General features: G+C 49.9%; 1 protein-coding gene across 1 annotated transcript; it reads right to left on the bottom strand.

Annotated features, from left to right (window-relative positions):
- Nucleotides 1-12,317, bottom strand: LOC149855119 (uncharacterized). Its single transcript, XM_090024305.1, has 15 exons — nt 12,187-12,317; nt 10,848-10,951; nt 10,057-10,175; nt 9,545-9,712; nt 8,952-9,160; nt 7,903-8,006; nt 6,919-7,037; nt 6,358-6,516; nt 5,297-5,508; nt 4,756-4,859; nt 4,071-4,189; nt 3,396-3,569; nt 2,817-3,019; nt 1,868-1,971; nt 1-1,198 (listed from the first exon to the last, which is right to left on the bottom strand). Exons 1-15 carry the CDS (start codon nt 12,267-12,269, stop codon nt 1,044-1,046), a joined length of 2,136 nt encoding a protein of 711 aa, XP_089880431.1. The 5' UTR covers nt 12,270-12,317; the 3' UTR covers nt 1-1,043.
- Nucleotides 12,318-16,868: the final 4,551 nt, after the last annotated feature.

The following is a 16,868-nucleotide window of genomic DNA, read 5'->3' as shown; positions in this document are numbered from 1 at the left end:
GTTACAATCTCACAGAATAAAATTGGTCAGAAACAAAACCAGCTTTTCTCTGAATGCTATCACCGGCTTTACAGAGCACGGGTGCCACCCAAGGATAAACACACTAAGCTGCATCTAGCCATTATGCACTGCTTGGAAAAGAAGCCCATGAAGAGGTCACGCAACAGCTTACTTTCCAAAGTCACGCACTTAAAGCATTTCATGGATGCAGTTTCCATCTTTGCTTGGAAATCAGGTGAATTACTACCTTTTTGAGTTGGCCTAATAAAAACTATCAGACGGACCCAAAGAACCATGTCTTGCTACATTTGGGTGCGATTAGTTTCTTATCACTATCATTTTGACAGGATTCAGATATTCTTGGCCACTTCCCTTTATGCTTGGAGGTATCATTTCCTAACGCAACACGTAGGCCAGGATGATTGTGCTGGCGCCGTAGTGTTAAAAGCTGCTTGCATGGAACATGGTAGGTGCTCAATGCTCATGTTATAAAACCCATTGCTACTGATTAGACTAAACTTACAACATAAATCACAAGGCATCTCACTAGGGGGTAAGATGTGTGCTTGGTATATCAATAGACTTGAGCTCCTGCACCCAACAGCTGGCATGTTTTTAGGCAAGGTATAGTTTGCAGACTATCCATGTGACAGTTAGCAGTGGCAAAATCCACGCAAGCAAGATGAGCTACACCTTTAAATTAGTTTGATTTCAAGTGATCTCTTGCTCCGTAAAAAAAAAAAAGCGGATACCCCAGGTGCAGCATGCATGATTTGAAAAGGCGTTCTCATAAGGAAAGGTGTTTGCAGAGAGACAAGCTGTGCATGGAGCAAAGGAAGATTATTTTAACCCCTTGTGTCACATGCGGCCTCGCTCCAGAAATGCATCCACCGTTAGCCCAAGCAGATCCCACTGCACTTTATAAAGGCCAAGAGAAGAGAAGAGAAAAAGTGATCTTCTTTAAACATATAATTATATCCCACTGTTGAAAATGCTAGTCCCAGGGGGCTACTGTGCTTGCTTCGAAAAGTGCCGGGTGCTTTTTACTGTTGCTCTGTACATAGAGTAGTAAAACTTACTCCTGCAATGTCTGGGTAAAAGGTCTGAAGTTCACTTAATTGAGCCAGCGAGCAGAACTCGCCCATGTTCTTTTGCAACCAGTCTCCCGTCCCCACGGTCCCCTCCTGGCATGCTGAATCTGAAAAGGTTCAAATGCCCAGGGTTAAACAGAGCACGAGACGGAGAGCGCATACGCCGTTGTGTGACAGGCGACAAGTCTTTCCACAGCAAGACAAATCTGATATCCTCTAAAACACACGTCTACAGAGCTCCCGTTACATTTTCGCATTATTTAGCGTGAGAGTTGTCTGAGTTTATTAACACAACGGTAGCGGTCAAAACAGCAGTAAAGTATTTGCATCTGTGAGCCTGTTAGCATCAACGACTGTCTACTTTTAATCTTAAAAGTAGCTCTTATCACTGCTCATTTCATGCCAACTGTGCACTCAGACATAACAGATGTAGATAATGAACACGGGGCAAAACTCTTCTAATATTGTTGATCCATTGCAATCACACAGACAATAAAAATAGAGAGATAAACAGCAAAAAAACGCTGCTGCGGCTCAGAAGACGACTTAATGTCAAAGAGAGAAATGTCTCTTCTGGAAAAGTGATTTTAAATGGGAAAATTACTTTTCTTTCTCTCCAAAAGCACCATTACATGCTTTTAATGGAGGATCACAATCTCCCCCAAACGCGGCTGCATTTCATCGTGCAATCGCAAATCAGGCTCTGGTGCCTCTCAGGATGAAAGGGGGGCTATATAAATGTTGGGTGGTGGGTACCCCCCGTGTGAGCTGCTTACCTGCGTCTGCAAACTGGGCAGTCAAGTAGGCCTTCTGAAACGTATATACGTCTTGCTTCTTTCTGGCTGGCAACGTTAGGTAGACTTCACCGACTGCTTTAATGCTGTGAAACAAAGCCCAGTTATTCCCATTTGGATGCAGCACTGTGGAAGAATGCACGTGGTTGGGAAACGAGGGGAACCTCCTACAGTTGGATGATATCCTTGACTAACCAACAAGGTACTCCTAGATTTCATAGACGTTGGGGCTGGACGGGACCTCGCGAGATCACCGAGTCCAGCCCCCCGCCCAAGGGCAGGAAGGCAGTGGGGGTCAGATCACCCCGGCAAGATCAGCATCCAAACGTTTCTGAAAGGTATCCGGAGTAGGCGCTTGCACCACTTCTGGGGGAGTCTATTCCAGACCCTGACGATAAAGTTTTTCCTTATGTCCGGTCTAAAACAGTCTTCCTGCCATTTGTGACCACTAGACCTTGTCTTCCCTTGGGGTGCCCTGGTGAACAGGTGTTCGCCCAGATCCTGATGCACACCCCCAATATACTTATAGGCTGCCTCCTATTCTGAGACTCCCTGCCCCTTTCCCTGAGCAATCAGCATTTCTGTTCCACAGCGGTGTCCCAGCTGTAAGTTGGGAAACGTGACGGATGATATAGGAGCATCGTGGATTAGCTACCTCAGAGGAGCTGGGTTTCCTGTTGGGATGCATTTAATAAAGAGACTTGTAAATGGGTCAATGCCCTTCTCCAAGGAGGGACCACCGGAAGCACTGGGTGAAGTGAGTGGTGAATGCTTTCGGTTGCATTCAGCGGATGATATGGAGAGAAAAAGGTGCTATCACATCCAAAAAAACCCGAAAGCATGATGCATCCAGCCCAGGCTGAATGCTCTGCCCATGTAGCAATGCAAGCCAAGCTCAGGCAGAGGCAGTGCTATATAGGCAAGTACTTACATGGCTTGGTAATATGGGCATGGCATGCTGAGAGGCAGCATCTCCAGCACAGTAGCATTTACACTGGGGAGCAGGATGCTCAGCCTGTGGAGCCACTTGGAGACATCCTCTAGGGACATGGTGGCCACTTCTGGGAAGATGATTTCGGCCGCCATCATGAGCATCGTGTCTCGCACTTTCGAATTCCCCAGCAGGCTGGAGCTCTGAGGACGGAAGGAGAACGAGGAGCAGATAATGAGCAGGTGTGTTGGGAAGTTGGGACGTTGACAGATGCTGGCTCATGCACCAGCTATTTGCACTCTGCCTTTCATTTGGAGGTTGGGGGTGGATTTCACGAAGCCGCTCTGAGCAATGCCCTTCTAACCAGCCTTGGCACAGGGGGAGCTGTAGGAGACTGGTCTGAGTAAGCACAGTGGAGATTTGAGCTAGACAGAGCTCCATCTGGGACAAGCACAGTGCCTACTAGAGGAAACTCCTCTCTGGCTCATCCGCTAGCTCTGCCGTTGCTTCTGGCTCTTCAGGTCCTAGACTGAGCCTTGGGATACCTAGGGGGTTCTTGCCTTTGCTTGGATGGCTTACCTTCAGCACAAGGGCGTTGAACTCATCGAGGTAGGTGCCAAGATAGTTGAGTGGTTCCTCCTTGCTACCAACTGCCCTGAAGACCACCTGGATGGCTGAGGGGTTGTAGATGGCATTGCTTTGAGCAGACAGCTGGGCCAGCGCGCTTGCCGAGAGAAGGTCTAGGGAGTCTTGCTGTATTGGACACAGGACACAGGGGAATGAGAACCAGAGACCTGCCCAGAAGAAGCTCCCAGACTGCACCTAGCCTCTGAAGTGCCATATTTAAAGTGCCAGCCCAGCTCCAAAGGCCCCTTCAATGCAAGTGGCCAAGTCTGTTACCGCATTGTGAATAATCCCACTGGTAACTTTTGCTGTGAGGCTAATCATTTGAGATGATGCTCCCAACAGATGATCCTTCATTTAAAGACCAGTTTTCTTTCTGCTCCTTGTCATCTATAACAATTTCTGGAAGCTGACCCCCCCAGATTTATGTTTGGCTCCTAAACTGGTTTCCTGGATGCTGTGCTTTTGACCCTTCCCCCTTAGCTCATTTAGGAGAGAAAGCAAAGCACATAACATCATTTGACTTGCTTCTTTTCTTCTGGGTTAATGCAGCTGGGCACTGCTGCTTTAAGGACAGGCTTTTTTGTTATTGGGAATATATTGCTAGACCGTTTTGAACATGGCCCTCACCCCACGGAAGTTGTTCTTCAATGCAGCGAAGTCGGAATATGAGCCAAAAGCGGTGAGGAATCCAAAGTAATGCAGCAGCCATTGCCTGTCATCGGTGACACCCTGAGTGCAAGCAGAGCCTAGGGAAAGGAAAGGGAAGTGGAAGTGGAAGTGGAGTGATTCTCCGCGTTGGATGGGTGAGCCCCACAACGCTGCTAGTTCCCATTAGGTATCACCATGATACATACTCCAAAACTTCCTCTTTTGAATTTGAAACCTCAGGGCAGAGTGAGAGAGACCAAATTCTGCCCTGATTTGACCCACTTTGAGGTTTCATTGAAGTTAATGGGTTTCTAAGACTGTGTCAGAAAGCTGCATGTCCTGTGTACCTACCCCCTGATTAGGAAACCTGCCCACTCTGGCTCACCTCTGCCTTTCTGTCCTTTATCCTTGGGTGCAGTCAAGGTGAGATCTTAGATCTCAAAACTGGAGAAGGGCATGGCATTTCTAACACCATCACCCAAGCACGTATGCCCTTTGGGTAGCCAAGAGGGATCCCGGTCCTCTATAGACCTTTCCATTTGGTTAGAGACCCAAACAACCCAAGGGGTGGCTTAAAACATTGCATTTCTGCCAGTGGCACAATACTGCCGCTTTCCCCTTTCCATGGGTACCCAGAGGTCCAGAGGGCCTAGGCCTCTATTACCTGAGTTTTGCATCTGGAAGTGAAGAACCCTCTTTACGAAGAAGAAAATGTCCTCTGCGTTCTCGTAGGTCCCATTAGCTCTGTGGTCATTCAGGATCTTCACTCTGCAGAACATGGAGAACCCATGCGTTACAGGGGCAACGTGAGGACGGCTGGCCAGACCACGGTCAGCGTAACCGTGGCCTCTAGAAGAGCGTCCCCCCTTTACCTGTCAAGCCAAAGCCTTCCACCAGATGAACTGCCGGGATAAGTCTGCTACACCCACCCAGTATAAAGCAGAAAGGAATATATATGGAGCTAGGTACAGAGCAAAAGCAGCCCAGTTCCCTTCTATTATCTCACACCACAATTCCTCTTTGAGCTCCCCTTGCAATATCCCAGGGGTCAGCACTTAGCACCTCCAACAAGAGACTCACTCTTTGCTTCTCAGTGTGGAAGAGGCTCCCCACATAGCCTAGTGAGTGTGTTGGCCAACTCAAAAGCCCCTGTACAACGATGACCTTTTTTGCTGAGTTTTGGTGGCAATGAAGTCAATACCTACATGGCTGCAAGGGAGTCGCATGACATGTCGCTAGGTAAAAAGCCCAGGTTCTGTGCATTGAGGCTGCTTAAGAAGAGGGTGAGTCTTTCTCCCAACCAGACTGAGTAGTCCTCAGGGGTGAAGAGCTGGAACATGGTGCTGAGGTGACAGAAGATCTCTCCCAGGATGAATCTTCTCACGTCAGCATGAGGAAGCTGAGAGAAATGATGCTTCTGCCAAATGATGGGAGATGACCTTGAAGCTGGCATTGGTATATGCTACTCAAGTGTGGTAGATTTAATATTAAAAGATGCATGTTGCATGGGCTTTGAGGAGCAAATTTTGAGGTCCACAACATGCATTAGACAAGTGGGAGACTCCATGGGCCAAGATTTGCTGAGTGTGCATCAGTATGTACTTTGCAGGAATAGTTGATTGTGGTGTCTGCACATGCAGGTATTTACATGCCTAATTGGCTTGCACAGCCATTTACATGCTGTGGTTGGGCATCCAGAACATTGCTCTTGCTTCTGCTGATTACGTATGCAAAACCACATACATTGTTTGCACCACACAAAATGCAACCATGTGCAGCAGAGAAATGAGCCATCAGGGCTTATTTACACAAATTAGTTCATAAACCTTCACTCCCTGAGAAGGTCAAACCAGGCTTTGGAGGCCTGTCAAAATACCAAGGGCTCAAATGTGCTCCATTCACCAAATTTGCACTCATCGTTCAGGTGACCTATCATGGGTTGGGAAAGGAGGGTCCATCGGTCTTCTTGGGGTCTTGGGTAACTCCCATCCCTGTAATAACTCAATGTCTAACCTGGGCTTGCTCACAAAGCTAAGCTTGCAGGTTGTATTCTTTCATGGACAGCTTCCCATTTCCTGCCCCTTGGGGCAAGACTTCTGGGGACCTGTTGTGAGGCTGAGCCACGGGAATGCAAGGACGGAGCCTAGCTCCTTCCTCCAATGCCAGCCCAGACGAAACCTGAGTGACGCTCCCTCCTGGCAGCTCCATTCCAACAGCAGCGCACACTTGGTTCATACTTGGGCTGAAGGGAAAGGAAGCTATTTACCTGTTGTGCTATGGCATTAAATGCATCCATGAAATCCCCAATGGTGCGAGAGTTCAGAGAGCCAAAGACCTTCCCTGCTTTGTCGCGGTCACGCAGAACATCACTTGCCAGTGTGTACGTAGCAAGTTGCACTGGGCTGAGACCTGCTAGTGCATCCACCTAAGGAAATGAAAGGCAGATACATGGGTTTGGTAGTCTTGTGGCAAAACATTGCACTGAAGGCTCACCTGAGCCTAGCAGTCCATGAGCGGATATGTCTGAGGTGCATCAGTGCCTGCAGCCAGGAGCATGTAGCAATGTGATGTGGCCAGCATTGCATCTAGCCATGCTGGACTGTCCAGTCCTAGTGACCTAGTGTTCATTTACAGCTTGGTCCACGGAGAGGTGGCCTTTGACGTGAGTGCAGAGCAAGACTTGAACCCACTGCTCTGGAACCAGAGCAAGAAGCATCACTGCACCGCTGTGCCCTAGCAAAACACTTGTAGCAGTAAAAAGGAAAGAAGTCAAGCCCCTGGGAAGCAGGCTCCATCGTCCACCCCGTTCCAAATAGGAGCTACTTACAGCACTGAAATCTGCATTGAGGTCCACCAGTTCTCCATAGCTGGCCAAAGAGCTGAAGGAGCCCAGATTGACTTGTAACCAGCCCAGGCTTCCCCTGGTGTTCTCAAGGCACGGGTCACCTTGTAAAGAAAGCAGATATAAAAGCACTGTCCACCCAACAAGACAGATCCCCAGCTGGTATCCATCAGCCTCTGTGGCTGGGTCAACCTGCAGAGGCCATGAGGCTGGCATGTAGAGCGCAAAACACTCACAGACAAAAACTATATCATACTCCTCTTGCAGAGGATGTCCTGAGCAAAGGGAGCGAGAACAATATTTCAACGGGCGAATAACACTTGTATATCTCATTTGGCAAATGCTTTCCGGCAGCTGCTGAATACCTCTGATTTGCCTGGTAGCTTTGTTCTATGTGGCCGGCTCTGTAAAGCGTCAGGTAACGCTTACACAGATGCGTCCTCCAGGGTTTTGCTTTGCTTTTTGTCTGCTAGGCAGGGAGTGAGTGTTTTACATCCACGTTTCAACTAACTCAGGCTTAGGTTTGGAAACATCACAGCTGGTGTTCTGGACCCGCTTGGAAGCGGGGAGGAAGTGGCCTATAGGTTAAGGTATTAACTTGGTATTGGTTCAGTTCCCTTCCTGTGTGACTTCTGGCAAATCACTTAGCCTTTTTGGTAATATTTTTCAAGGAGATGCAGGCAGATACCTAGTGAGAGTTTCAAAAGAGTCTGAAGGCCTAACAGGTGGGGCAAGAAGGGAGTCACAGTGCTATTTAAGGCAGGGTTTTCTGGCTCTGGTGTCTATGATAGGCTGTTATAAGGCCAAACTCCCCAGGCTTTGAGCATCCAACCCAAAGTCAATTTAAACTTTCTAGAACAAGGTTAACTCTCTACACTATTCCTAGCACCAGATGGGTATTTTCACTAATATTTATGCAGCAACCAGAGAGTACAAGAACTTTAAAGTATTCTCAAAGGTTTAACATACCTCCTTGGGCAGCCTTGGTGGCCAGGTATTCTTTAGCAAAGCTGTAAACATCTCGTTGGCCGGCTGGCGACATGTATTGAAAGCTGCTGTCCAGGCCAGCCATTCTGGCGGGGAAAGGATAAGGGTTTGTCAGTAGGTTAGACAAATGGTTACTGCTATACCACTATGTCACTATAGTGACATAAAACGGCCCCACATGGCAAGTCTTCAGCATTTCAATGTGCAGCTGAAGGTCAGAGGAAGACCAGCTCTTTTCTGCAGGCAAGTTTTGTTTCCTTAGACAGGGGTTGCACGCAACCAAACGTTGACTGCAGTGTCTCAAACCTCTCGTCATGAAAACAAGACCATGATAAAATGGGACTCTCAGACAGGAAAGAAGAAGAGGCTGAACAGATTTCCCATTCCTGTGCTCTCTGTTAACAAGTGTCTTCACTGATGTCCCACCACAACTCCCATCCTCATGCTCCAGCAGGAGAATAGCTCTCCTCTTGCAGGTGCAAAAGTAAAATGCAAAGCTTGCTTCCATTTCCCCAGGGGATAGTTTAGAAGGGCACCATGATTTTTGCCCTTTCATGCATGTCTGTTTGCACGAGTGGGATTTCTGGATGCTTTAAGACTTTCTTGTGAATTAAACTAAAACTCCTTGGACATAGTTTAGTTTGCCCGCTGGGAATTAAAGTATTGCATCCATGGATTCATTGTGTGGTTTGCCAGCTCCCTGCTTCTACAGCTGCGTGGCAGGACATGGGCATGGGGTGGGTGGGGGCCCCTGGGCCGTGGAGGGTGGGGAGGGCAGTGCTGAACTGTCTTGCTCTCCTGCGGCGTCAACCAGACACCCGGCATAATTTGTTTGAAAACCTAATGCATGTAAACACAGATGCGACGCTCCAAAATAAAAAAAGTTTAAATTTATAAACCTCTTTAATTTAATGAGGATTAAAACCTGTGGTGTGCACAGGTGCCCGAAGTGTCTGGAAACCTTCACAACCTGTCCATTAAACCAGTCAGCAAACCAAGGGGGAAGTGAGGCCTGGCTACACACTACTCACATGGCTTGGTAAACTCCACAGGGTACATTTTTGGGGATGGTTTCAAGGGCAGAGGCATTGATGCTGGCAAGCCACAAGCTGAGTTTGCTCTGGAACCAGTCCTTATACTGAAGGGGGCTGAATGCAGGGAACTGGCCCTGGATTGCGTAGAAGATGGCATTGAACATGGCGTCTCGCACTTGGGCGTTTGCCAGGGATACAATCCCTTGCTGCAAAAACAAAGGCAAAAACCACATAGATAGTGTGGACCCCATGTGAATCTCAGGTGAGCCCATACCACCTCCAGTCACCCAGAGGGCTAAGCCTGCTCCAGGGTCCAGGCAGTGGCAGCCCCCCTTGCCTTTCCCTTGTTTTAGTGGGTCAATGAGGAACAGGAGCCAGAGCCTCTTCGGGGTGAGGCTTGGAAGAGAAGGGAATGGGGCTGTCTGAAGGGCATTCCCAACACCAGCTGTACACAGGGCTCCTCCCAGCAAGGCCCAGTGGTCCGGTGTGTCACTAAGCATTGCCCTCGGGTATGCTTTTTGCTCTGCAGTGAGCTCCCATTGAGAACCACCACCCCACCTACCCCCAGGCTGTACTTATCAGTGCATTACTTGAGAAGCGATGGCCTCAAACTCGGTCACGAAGGCTGTAACGTCGCCCACCGGCCTGCTCTGCAGGGACAGCACCAGGGCGTCCAGCCACCCCACATCCTCCAGGGCGTTGGGGCCAAAGAACACGTGAGCCAGTTGAGTTCCCGTGAGGTTATCCCTGACAGCAAACTGCGGGGACAAGATGGCAGGTGGGCATCAGCACGGCGGCAAAGCGTGAGCCCTGGACCCACCAGAGTCCAGCTGGGATGATGTAGTTGGGGCTGGTCCTGCCTGGAGCAGGGGGTTGGGCTAGATGTGGTCCCTTCCCGCCCTCATTGGATGATTTTGTGATTAAGCCTCTGGGTTGAGCTGCCAAATTCCTCCGTTATGTGAATTTACTGACTGCAATGATTTGGGGCCTCCCACGAGCAGTTACTCCCGTGGGTTTCAATGTGCCTGTCCGTAGAGGAAGGGAGGGATAGGGCAGGGGGCAGGATCTGGCCTGCGGCACGTAATGCGGCATTTGCACTCACCCCATTGAAATCTGCCTTCAGCTTGATGAAGTCTTCGTAGCGAGCCTGGGCCGCGAATGCCCCGAGGTTATCTTGCAGCCAGGCTGGGCTGCTCTCTTGGTCCATACCACATGCAGAGCCTGCAGCCCCAAAGAGGGAGGTGAGAGAGTTTCTTTTTTGCCCTCATTTTATAATAGCAAAGCCTGGGATGCCAGTTAACTGTCAGTTCACTACCACTTATTCCCTGCCCCTCCATTTCCCCTTTTTTTTAATATAAAAAAAGCAGCAGCAGCAAGAGGAGAATCTGACCCGCTGCTGCTGCTGCTTTAGAAGTACTTCCAGGCTATTATCATATTACAACTCGCACAACGGATGCATCCACCGCCGCAGCTGTGGGCATATCGGGTGCAGCTTGAAGGTAGCCAGCTCTGATATTAATAGCAATGCAGCCGTAGCAGCACGGAGCTCCCTGCTTCTTGCATCCATTTTGCAGCCCACACTGACCTCCGTGCTTTTGCTAGATGGCTCCCAAGACCGAACTAGCTGTGCCTACCCTTGTGACCGCAGCATGGGAGATGCCAGTGCCTCTACCAAAGCCACCCAGTACCATTCCCTTTTCTTGTTTTAAGGATACAGCTAAGGTGTGCAGTATTCAAAAAAGTTGCTGTTCCCATTATAACTCTTGCGGCTCTCTGATGCAGTCTGAAATTGCATCAAGGAAAAGTCGGTGGCTGCATTTTACCCTGGAGTAGCAGTTTTCAAAACGTTGAGGGAATAGGCTAGGATGCAGTTCAGTTTTGGGTCCAAATTACCTGTTGCATTGGACTGATTTTCAAGAAAGGCAAACAGAGCCGCGTAGGCGCCGTGCTGATTCATCGGTGACATGGACCGATACGCCTGGCTCAGCGAGGAGACCCTGAGGAATGGAAATGAATGAGAAATGCTTCACTTCCATCGTCATTGTGAGCAGAAAGCCATGTTAATCTGATGGGTTGAATCATACAAATGCTGATTAGTGTCAGGCAGGTGCCTTCCTATTACATTACAGTTTGGTGCCCGCTAGCTAACACGGGCAGACTTTGTCCCCTAACCCTATGATCAGTCTTTCCTGCCCAGACCCAATGATGAGAGCTCTTCCAGCCCTAAACTTTTGTGAATCTGTGAATCAGACCAGTGCCGGTGTTATCAGAGACCCGGCTAACCTCAGGCGGGAGAAGCAGAGAGCTAATCCACCCAGTGCAGCTGTTTTGAAACCTAATGAGACTTTGCATTTCTGCATTGTCCTCCAGCCGCAGATCTCCAAATGCTTTACACACTGGCTGTGCTTCCCATGTGCCCTGGAAGTAGGCGCACGTCTCCATCATCTCACAGATGCAGAGGGCCCAAGGTGGCACAGAGCTGGGAACAGAGCACACACCTCTTGGTCCCCAACCTGCTTTATTCTTCACTAAGGCTGGCTTCAGAGGGGCTGAGGATGCGTCTTAGAAAAATAAAGCCTCGCTTAACATCTGCTGTTACGTTTGGGGGTTGGACTCGATCTTTCGAGGTCCCTTCCAGCCCTTAATTTCTATGATTTGTAACGCAGAACTGTTGAAGTTAGAGAGGGGGCTATGTGTTTTTAACAGCCAGGTCCAAACCATGATCTGAATTTAAACCTCACTGAAACTAGGGAAGCTTTGAAGCATGTGCCTGCCCTATTGCCAGTCTTCCTGCCATGCTCTTGGGTCAGCGCAGTACTCTTGCCCTGCTTCCCCTGGTCTAGATAGAAAAGTCTCCACCATTTCTCTCACTGCAGCCCTGTATAATGTATCCCTCCACCTAATGCAGTTTACTGGGAAGAAACTTTCCCCCCTGCTGCCCTGCTTATCTCTCTGCCTGATTCCTTGTGGTTGAACCATTGTACAAATACATAAAACCAGTTCAGGTCAGTGCAGTTCAGAAAAGAGTTTGGGTTCTTAAATGCTGTGTTTTGTCAACATTTTCCTCTCGGGTGCTGGAGCATTGACCCCCTGAAGTCTGTCACATTATAAATGCCGCTCTTGTCCAAAAACTGTCCAGCAAGATCCAGCCTGCAGCTTCCTTTGATCTGTGCAGAGTAAGCAGGGGTTGCAAAGGAAGTGGCAAGCTGATGGGTCTGTCTTGCATACTCACATAGCTTGGAAGCTGTCACAGCCAGGGATGTGAGACAGGAAAAGCTTTATCTCCGCCTCGCTAGCGCTCGGCAGCAAAAGCATGAGGCTTTTGGTAAAGAAATGGGTCCAGTCTTCGGGGCTGAAAGCCGAGAACCCTGCCTGGAGGTCGTCCATGAACTGGGAGAGCATCCGTTTCCGCACGCCTTCATTTTTAATAGTGGTTATCATCTTCTGCAAGGCACAGGTATCAAGCTTTAATAGCAGGAGTTGAAAAAGCAGAGACCAGCAGAGACTCCTTAGGCCTGACGAGGGGTGACTGTGCCCTAAAGCTTGCTATGGACTTTTCCCCAGCTACTCAGTTGGTCTACTAAAAGATACCACATTTACTCAAAGAGCTTTGCCTGCCCAGGTCCTTAGACCAACACGGCTACAATCAGCAACCCAGCGAGATGAAGAACATCATCCCGATGCAAAGCCCTACACTTCCACATCCTAGGAAATGAACCCGAACACATCCAAGCCAGTGAACTATCGGCACGTCTTGCCAAATGCATTGCACCGCTGCGGCTCATTGCACCGCTGCTCATGTTGGAGTCCTCATGGCTGCACCGGGCTCCGTGAAGTGAAGCCTCAAGCCTACATCTAAGTCTAGTCAATAAATTTAAAGTTAATGATTCTCAACCTTTCAAGACTCGGGTCAGCTGGGGGCACCCCTCCAGAACGGGTGTGCAAACCTGTGTGCGGCACCCCATTTTAAAACCGGACTTATTGATTCCTGGCAGAGCACGGAACAGCCTGAGCCTGCACTTACCTGCTTATCTCCTCACCCCTCCTGGCACCCCTCAAAAGCCTTGAGGCACCCCAGAGCTGGGTATGTACAAGCAACGGGTGTATTGGCGAGCAGACAGACAGCGACTAGCTCCCCCAGGGGTTATCACTTTTAAAATACTCGCCGCTCCCAGTGACTTTGGTGGGAGTTAGCTCTGTGAGCAGAGAGGTATATGCCAATCTTAGCTGTCCAAATGCAAATGCATGTAACCCGAGTCCTTACAATGGAAGGATATACATGGCATCCTTTTTCTGAGACAGCTGGTTGGATACTGCAGCGGTCTTTTGAAACCTGGGTATCATTTTGAGGTCTATAGGAAGCTGGTTCACTCTGAATGAGTTAGCTTTGATGTTCTTCTCATCATTAGCAGAGGTATCCCTACCTGCCGCGCCTCTGTGTTGAGCTGGTCTAAATACTGGTAGATCTCCTCCGCCGATTTGTCCTGTAGTCTGGCAAGAACCTGGCACATCTTCTCATCATCGTTAATGGCATCCGACACGAGAGTAAGGGAGGCAAGCTGCCCTGGGGATAACCTGTCTAGTACAGCCATCTAGGGAAAAGAGCACAAAGCTGGTGGCAGCTTTTGCAAGTGGGCTGTGATCTTCTGCAAAGAGCCGAAGGCTGAGCTTCTCAAAGCTGTTCGGGGCGCCTTGGACACCCAGTTCCCCAAATTAAGAGCATCCAAGCTCCCTTGGTTTACAGCACATCCCCTCGGGGCGCCCAGGGTACCGAGTCCGAGGCGGGGCTCAGATATGGAAAGAAACACTCACTCCATTAAAATGTTTGTTCCAAACGAGGAAGTCCTGATATGCCGCATATTTGCTGAAGTTCCCAAGATTGATGTCCAGCCAGTTTTGGACACTTTGGCTTGTGCTTCCACATGCAATCCCTGCAAAGACACAGAAACTTTGAATGTGGCAGAAAGAGCACAATCCCCAACATTACAGGCAAATTCCTCTCTTGCCACAAAACCGCAGAGCGCCTGCCCCGGAGGAACAGGGTACTCTGGATCTGCACGGCTATAGCAGAGATCAGAAGTATTACGATGACTGCAGTATTTATCTGTGCCACTGCAGTTGGCTCATAGCGCCTTTGTAAATCCTGCAAATGAATGGAGCGCCTTCTCCTGAAGAAAGTGCAATCAAAATTTGACCCTGTGTAGCCACAGCAAACTGCAGTAGCCTCCTTTTGTCACGGACAGTGGTTAAAACTTGCCGCTGGCCTGCCATGCATTGCAAAACACGAGGGAAAATCACACACGCTCCATCTGGGAAAGGAAAGGGCTTCAGCGCTGGGCGGTTTCCTTTAGCGTCCCCAGGAACCCCCGATTCTGCCCTGTCCCGCCAGGCTTTTAAAGACCGTTTCTCTCATGAAGGCGAATCTGATTACCTGACTTGGCTTTTGACGTCAAGAAAGTGCTGCAGAACCCAAACACGCTCAAGGCTTTTGCTGGAGTTAGGTTGGGGTAGACGTTGTTGAAACCCTTTATGCTGCATGAGAAGAGGAGAAAAAGAGACACGGGCAATGAGAGAGGGTGTCCCAGACACTGTGCAGGTGCGTGCTCATGTGCTGGAGACCTCGATGAAGACGCTTTGCTTTTCAAAGGGGTCGGTGGAGTCTCCAAATGCTTCGCAAGCAGTAAGTGATAGCCCGTGTGCAAGGGAGGAGGTGTCGGGGTCCCTGTTTTACAGCTGAGGACACCAAGACGTCCAATGACGGGTTCAAGGTCACCGAGGAAGTCGGTGACGGAGCTGCGTGTCCAGCCCTTTGGTTCCCAGTTCCCCATGCTTATCACTGGGCACGTGCCCCGTCCGGTGATCGGAGCGATGAGCTCTTGGCATGCCGCAGGGTTTGGAGAACTGGACCACCCTCTCGCTGGGTATAGCCAGGTGTAGCAGGCCTACCGATACCGGATGGCATTGCTGTAACCTTTCCCAAGGCACCGATCCGATCTACAGGCTTTTGTAGTAACGTAAGCGCAGGAAAACTCTTGCATCTATAACCGCGTTTCATTCAGGGCTAAATGACCCTAGGCAAACACGGTTTTTGGGTAAATCTGATATATTTTATTAGTCCTATACCTAGCCAAACACACCATTTTGACTTTCTCCTGGTGATCTTTATGTTACACTGGGCTTAAAAGGCCAAACGGCAGTGCTCACACAAAACACCGTGGCCTTTTTGAAATGAAACATAGCTGCGTCAACCTGCAATAGTTTGATTTCCCACAGAAAATTCCCATGAAAATTTGATATGCTGCTGGGGAAACAGGTTTGTTGCCGTCAAATCCCTACTTTCCAATAGCAAGCTATTCCACCTGAACATTTTGGACCAGCTTTGATTAGTAATTATTGGAAAAGTTACAGGTCTAGCCACCCCACACAGCCCATTGCTTTAAGGCACTCTGGTTCCTGGAGGGAGGAGGACTCTGTCCCCTGTCCAAAATGACCCCAGATAATTGCAGTCTGATAAAATAGATAATTTATAGCCTGCCCCGGGAGTGCTGAATTATGGAAGCAGCCCAGAGCCTCGGTGAATCCCTGCACGCAACCAAGATGGGTTTGAGACAAAACGCAAAAGCAGCGAGAGCCGCACTGCATCCGCTCCGGCGCTGAGCGGCGTGTAGGCGGCAGCTCGTCCTTGCCAAGTGGGAGCGAGCAGCTGGAACGGGGAGCGGACGGCAAGGAGGACTCACATTTGCTGGTACGAGTCGCAGGACACAGCGGCGGGGATGCCGGCGAAGGTCGTCTCGTCCGCGGTTTGCAGCACGTTTTGGAAGGCGACTTGGAACCAGTAGGCGAAGTCGCCGGGTTGGAATCGGGGAAAGTCCCCGGCCAGTTTTTGCAAGGCCGTGCTCAAGACGAGATGCGCGTGCTCGCTGCCCTGCAGCTCCACCTGCGCACGAGAAATCCCCGCGTTAGGCTTCCTCCCTGGCAGATGCACAAGGTTAACCGCCCCCCGGGCTCGGACGTTTGGCAGGATTGATTCACTGCTCTCGCTTCTGATGCGGATCAACAAGAAGCCTACGGGGCAGGAAGGGCCCTGCCAGATCAAGCGAAGGGCAGGAAGAAGAGGAGTGTCTCTGCAAGGATCTGTTAGCAAGCTTTTGGCACGTCCTTCCCCTGAGAGGCAGGGAGATCTTGTGGCTGCTGAATAAAGGACCCTAGGAGGGGGGACTGGCTGAGAGGAGCACCTAAAGTTTGCCGCTACATGGACTTTTTAAGGAGCCACCAAGGGGTTGGTCATGAAGCCCTCCCTCAAGCATTCATCCCGCGTGATCCCTTCTAGTTAGGGTTTCCTACTCTAACCTTACAGGTACTTTTACCACTAAAGGGGTGTATTTGGTAGCCGTGTTGGTCTGACACCAACAGAGTTTTGCATTTCTTTAACACTACCGGGTCTTCTCCAGACATGGAAAAGACATGCTGCTGGGATGCAGTGGGTAGGATGGGGGTCTCTCCAACCCAGCATTTGGCTGGGAAGGGCTTTGGACCCCGGCAGGGAGCAGTTACCGAAGCGATGGGGTTCAGCGTGTCGAAGAAGTCAGCGAGGTGTGACGCGGTGAGCAGGCCGTTCATGATCTGAAGGATGCTCGTCTCGTTGGCCAGGACTCTTGCGGCCACTGTTAACTGGGCCAGCTGAGCTGGCGACAGCGCTGCCACGGCCAGCATCTGCAAAGGAAGAACCCCAGGCCTTTGTCTTTATAGAAACAACGAGCAATTAAATGGCGGCAAGGGCTTTATGGACAGCCAGGTCCCTCCTGCCTCCGCGGAGACCCGGCAAGACTACGATGCAGCGACCACGACCTACCCCGTCAAAATTAGGGTTGAGTGATGAAAACTCCTCCATCCTGGCGTAGGCACTGAACCGCC

This window comes from Crocodylus siamensis, chromosome 12 (genome assembly GCF_052110815.1).
Source record: "Crocodylus siamensis isolate JL-2025a chromosome 12, ASM5211081v1, whole genome shotgun sequence".
Classification (NCBI taxonomy): Eukaryota; Metazoa; Chordata; order Crocodylia; family Crocodylidae; genus Crocodylus; species Crocodylus siamensis.
Note: the sequence above shows the minus strand (reverse complement) of the source record. Positions and strands in the feature narration are given on the sequence as shown.

Excerpts from the sequence above, each read along its gene's own strand:
- LOC149855119 (XM_090024305.1), bottom strand. The coding sequence starts at position 12,269 with ATGCTTTTGCTGCCGAGCGCTAGCGAGGCGGAGATAAAGCTTTTCCTG. Across the intron at positions 5,509-6,357 it reads TTAATGCCATAGCACAACAG|AAGCATCATTTCTCTCAGCT; the intron begins GTAAATAGCTTC and ends ATCATTTGGCAG. Across the intron at positions 3,570-4,070 it reads TGAAGAACAACTTCCGTGGG|CAAGACTCCCTAGACCTTCT; the intron begins GTGAGGGCCATG and ends TGTCCAATACAG.